This window comes from Elephantulus edwardii, unplaced genomic scaffold (assembly GCF_000299155.1).
Source record: "Elephantulus edwardii isolate Elephantulus edwardi_28Jun2011 unplaced genomic scaffold, EleEdw1.0 scaffold00026, whole genome shotgun sequence".
Lineage (NCBI taxonomy): Eukaryota > Metazoa > Chordata > Mammalia > Macroscelidea > Macroscelididae > Elephantulus > Elephantulus edwardii.
In genome coordinates, this window is record NW_006399776.1 from 19,273,594 (window position 1) to 19,278,906 (window position 5,313).

At 37.2% G+C, this 5,313-nt stretch overlaps 1 protein-coding gene across 1 annotated transcript in view; it reads right to left on the reverse strand.

Moving 5' to 3' along the window:
* The window catches only part of TTC5 (tetratricopeptide repeat domain 5), a 27,881-nt gene continuing 22,568 nt past the window's right edge, over positions 1-5,313 (reverse strand). The window contains exons 9-10 of the mRNA XM_006883090.1: positions 3,148-3,292; positions 1-120 (exon numbers count right to left, since the gene is read on the reverse strand). Of these exons, the coding sequence (XP_006883152.1) occupies positions 1-120; positions 3,148-3,292 (265 nt within the window). The remainder of the gene's footprint in view (positions 121-3,147; positions 3,293-5,313) is intronic.

Genomic DNA, 5,313 nt, shown 5'->3' on the forward strand with positions numbered 1-5,313 from the left:
TCATTCACACTGAGGCCGAGATGCTACTGTGGCAGCAGCCTGACTGCTGGAGCACTGAGGCTTTCCATTCACCACTAGCAGGAGAGGTGTCTCAACCCGAACACTCGGGAAGGAATACTCCTAAAACAGACAGACACACAGAGGTTCAATACAGATTTTACCATGGAAGAAATTCTAGCATGGAGAGATACTACCTATAACTTTCACCCTTTCCCACTTAGAACATATCTATCCCTTACTCCCTTTTCTCAAAGTTTTCAATCTTCAAAAGGAAAATGTGGGCCAGACAGGGTATCAGCTGAGTCACAAAGAGAAGGGAACAATTATCTGATTCAAAAAAGAAAGGTTCCAGGTACTGCCTCACAAAAGGATGTCTCCAGCTTTCCCAAAAGCTGCCCTCCCCACAATGAATGTAGATAATCAGGCACACAAAGTGCTAGCCGGAGCAAGGAAAACAAACAGCAAGTGTTAGTGAGGCCCTCAATTAATCTGCCAACTATGAAATAAAGTTACTTCTCTCTTTTAATATCAACAAGAAAAAAACAAAAGGAGAAGTAAAACACTTTCCTAACTATGTAAGTTCATTTTACTAGTTCAAGTTGATTTTGCAAAGAATGTTTAAAAGACACACTAAAAAAAAAATCTGTTCCATTCAAAGTTTAAAAGGGCTCTTTTAAATCAAAGTAAGGAGGTAACTTAAAAAGAGTTTTTATAAGTTAGCTTAAAAATAACCCTAACAGGAATACGAATAAATGACAACACTGGCAACTTCTAAAAAGAATACAGTTGAGAAACATGAAAAAGTATTCCACTTCATCAACAGTCAAGAATTACATTAAATCATTCTTAATGCTATATTTTTTATATAAAATTAACAAGTAAAAATTTTTCAACACTCTTGGTACCAGCAGTCAGAAAATCAAAAGATGAACTGCAACAGAAAAAATCTGTCAGAGACCTCTCAAGAGAACTGAAGAGCAATGATGTCAGTCTGGAGACTAAGCTACACCAGTCCATGGTCTTCATAATTACTTCCTAACCATCAGACAGCTGGATGATGACAAAGGATGACAGAAAAAGAATCCATGCCTTTGAGTTGCAGTGCTGAGAAGAGTATTAAATATACCAGAGATTGCTAAGAGAACAAATAGACTCATCCTAGAGAGGGTGAAACCAGTCTACTCCTTGGGAAGTAAGGATTTTCAAGCTACAGCTGATATACTTTGGGCATGTTGCAAGGAGGAGACATCATGTTTGAAAGGATGTAGGGACAGTGCTAAAGAGGAAGACCGTGGATGATATGGATTGACTTAGTGACTGGCATAATGGGGTTAGGGGGGTCAGGGACAATAAAGTTGGCTCAAGATAGAAAAGGCTTCAGGGCTGTTGTACATAGTCTTCCTATGAGATGCAAGCAACTTAACGGCACATAACAAATATTCAAAGATTTCTACATAGAATTGGCAACCTGATTCATATTCTTGATATGAAATGACAGAACCTTCCAAAGAGTAATTTGGCAACATATATAAAAGACAGAATTCTGCACACCATTGGATCTAGAATTCTGCTTTAAAAACTCACTAATGGAGAAGAGTATTGAATGTACCATGGACTGCCAAGAAAACAAACAGATTCATCGTAGAGAGGATTAAACCAGACTGCTCCTTGGAGGCAAGGATTCTGGGGCTTCATCTGACATACTTTGGACATGTTGTAAGGAGAGACAGGTCTTTAGAGAGGGACATCATGCTGGGTAGAGTAGAGGGACAGCACAGGAGGGGAAGACCCTCTATGAGGTGGACTGATTCAGTGACTGGGGCAATAGGGATGGGTGTGTCAGAGGCAATGAGATTAGCACAGGATAGAGCACGGTTTAGGGCTGTTGTACATAGGGTCGCTATTGAGTCACAAACGACTCGACGGCACATAACAACAACAACAATGAAAATAATCATGGATATGGACAAATATACAAAAATGTTTACTATTTTTTATAACAGGGCAAAATCAGAAATAATCTAGATACAAGAACATCAAATTTTTTCTTAAGGACCAAATAATATATATGATAGCCTTTGTAGGCCATACAGTCTCTGTTACAGAACTTTTAAGCTTTGTCACCATAGTTCAAAATAGTTAACAAAAGGAGCTATGTTTAAAAAAAAAGCCATATTCCAATAAATTTTACATTTCTTATAATTCCCATGTGTCACAATGAATTATCTTTAATTTTTTAATCTAGTGAAAATGTAAAAATCATTCTTAGCTCACACACAACATAAAATGAGTTGTAGGCCAGATTTAATGGATGACCGACTCCTCATCTAGATGGTGAAGAAGTGTTGGAAACCTACCCTGTAAAGTGCCCTAGCACAGTGCCCTAGCACTCAGTTAAGTGTTCTGTCAATGTTAGCCATCCTAATCATTGCTATGACCAGCAATAACATGTACCAATTCAAAACACTGCTGTGGAATATGTAAAATTGTTGAGAAATATTCAGACATTTATATATAATAACCTACTTACAATTTAAAATCCTGTTGTGATTAGGTGTCATTGAGTCAAGTACAACTCATAGCGACCCCATACATATTAGATCTGAAACCTGTCACATCTTGTACCATCCTCATCATCTTTGCCACACCAGAGCCTGTTTTTACAATTACTATGTGAATCCATCTCATTGAAGGTCTTCCCCTCTTTCGTTGACCCTCCACTTTTCTGAGTATATCATCTTTCTCTAAAGAACTGGCTCCTCCTAACATCATGCCCAAAATATGTGACAGGAAGTCTTACCATTCTTCCCTCTAAGAGGCATTCTGACTGATTCAGGTTTTTTTGGCAGTCCATGGGGTATTTAGTGCTCTTCGGCAGTATCACAAGTCAAAGGTATCAATATCAACATACTTATAAAATGAAAGAAAGACTGGGAGATAGATAGATAGATAGATAGACAGACAGACAGACAGACAGACAGACAGACAGACACTATATATACAAAGCTTTTAACATTTTAATGATAGTTCTTTATCTATTTCTCCTTAGTAATAGTTTCCCTTTTATTCCTATAATATTAAAAATTTATAAACTTGGGTCTAAATCCAGAGCCTTTGAAAGGTGATAAAATTCTAAGCTTTACTCACCTTTCCCCTGTGCTGAATTCGGTGAGGTCGAAGGTTGGGCTCAGGGATGGCCACGGAGTCCCCAATGAGCACTCCCCAGCTCTGTACCATGTTATATACCATTACTGCATAGCAAGGTCCATCTGAATCTACCAGGCCAAATGTACTGCCAGGTTAAGATGGGTTAAGAAAAAAAGGGGAATATATGCAAGAGAGAAAAACAGAAATGGAGGTTTTAAAATACGAGCAAATTAAATGAAGACTTTTTTAGTTACTTATTCAAAACCTAAGATAAGACTCCATCACCCATTATGTATGTCTAACTCAAGTACTTTAGGTTGTACATATTTCTAGAGATCATACTCAAGATTCAACAGTCCTTCTTTGTCAAAAACGTGGTACAAACACACAGAATCCATTTAATAAGCATTAATGATGAACTAGTACAAAATTTTACAAATCAAATACTATTCCTGGATTATCAATTTAACTCTCTTATACTTCTCTTATACCAACAATTCTTTGACATTTACATATTCTTTTAATTTTTTAAAGCCACAAGCTTTCACTGAATACCTACTACATGTCAAGTATGGTATCAACTCATGAGTGAGTTTAAAGTCTAGCAGGAGCCAAACAATGTTACTTACAGTATGATATGATGTGTACTAGAACAGTATTCTCCTTGTGTAATGAGATTGAAGTTGAGCTATAAAAGCCAGTGAGGAAATTTCTAAATGAAAACTGGAAAGCTAGAAGATTTCCTGGAGGAACTGACCCTCAAATAGAATCTTAAATGTTGACAAATTAGCTAGGTTAAAACAAGAAAATCTAACCCTCACTGGAAATTTTCTTTAAAAAATAAATAAAACTCTACAGGATCAAGGCAGAAACTGACTTGAAGAGGCAGCACAGAACTTCCTGAAATGATACTAATATTCTCTAGTTTGATAAACTTGGGTTAAATATGTCAAAACTCAACAAATGGAAACATTTCATTATTTGAAAATTTTCTATCAACAAAAGAAACTGCAAGCAAATACTGAGCCGAAATGATTTTATGCTTAACTATTGGAAGAAAAATACAAGAATTACTGCCATTTACTTCAAAAGGTATAAAAATAAATTAATGGATGAATAGTAAGTACATAGACAGGTATGTGATAAACTAAGTACAATAAAAAAATTTTATTGTAATATTGGGAGTGATAAGCTCTACATATACGGTCACTGTAAAATTCTTTCACCTCAGCTCTATGTTTAAAATTTTATAATAAAATGTTGAAAGGGAGTTCTGGTGGTCTAGTGGAAAGAATCTGCACTGCAATCTCATAGGTGCATGGTTCAAATCTACCAGTTGCTCCACTGGAGAAGGAGGGGCAATATCCTCCTGTACAGGTCAGATCCCTTTCGACAGTACAAAAGAAAAATAAATAGGAAGGGAGGGAGGGAGGGAGGGAGGGAGGAAGGAAGGAAGGAAGGAAGGAAGGAAGGAAGGAAGGAAGGAAAAAATAAAATTTTCACGGTCATAATTAGCTATGGTCAAGAAGGGTAAAGGACTAAAAGAAAAAGAAAAGGAGCATAAAATCAGCTGTTGTGAAGTCATAACCAGAACAAAAGGCCCATGTTTGAAATTGACAGATAATGATGTATCAAAAAAAAAAAAAAAGATGTAAAGAAGCAAATCAAGCAAGAGTTCCAACTCTATTACAAAACTGCAAAGTGCCAAGAAAAGATTTTAAATAAAAGAGAAGCATCATCAGATTTATATCTTTAAAATATTTCACTGGCGGCGAGCTCTGGTGGCCTAGTGGCAGGAAACTGTACTGCAATCCCAGAGGTGCGTGGTTCAAATCCACTGGATGCTCTGCTGAAGAAGGAGGAACAATTGCTTCCTGTACCAGTCAGATCCAATTTGACAGTACACACATAAAAAGTTAAAAAAAAAAAAAAATTTCACTGGCAGTGTGGAAGGCACTTGCAAAAAATATGGCCCCAGGAATCGATTGATTTGTTTGAATTGACAAACACAGCTTTGGATGCGTGCATCAGTCTATGCCAGGATCCACAAATCACCCGGAGCTATCAGGCGAGCTGTTGAGGAACTAACCTGGCAGGAGAAAGGCCTGTAGGATCTTATCTGTGTTTACTGGGGCATTGCTGATTACCCGGGAGAGCACCTAAGGG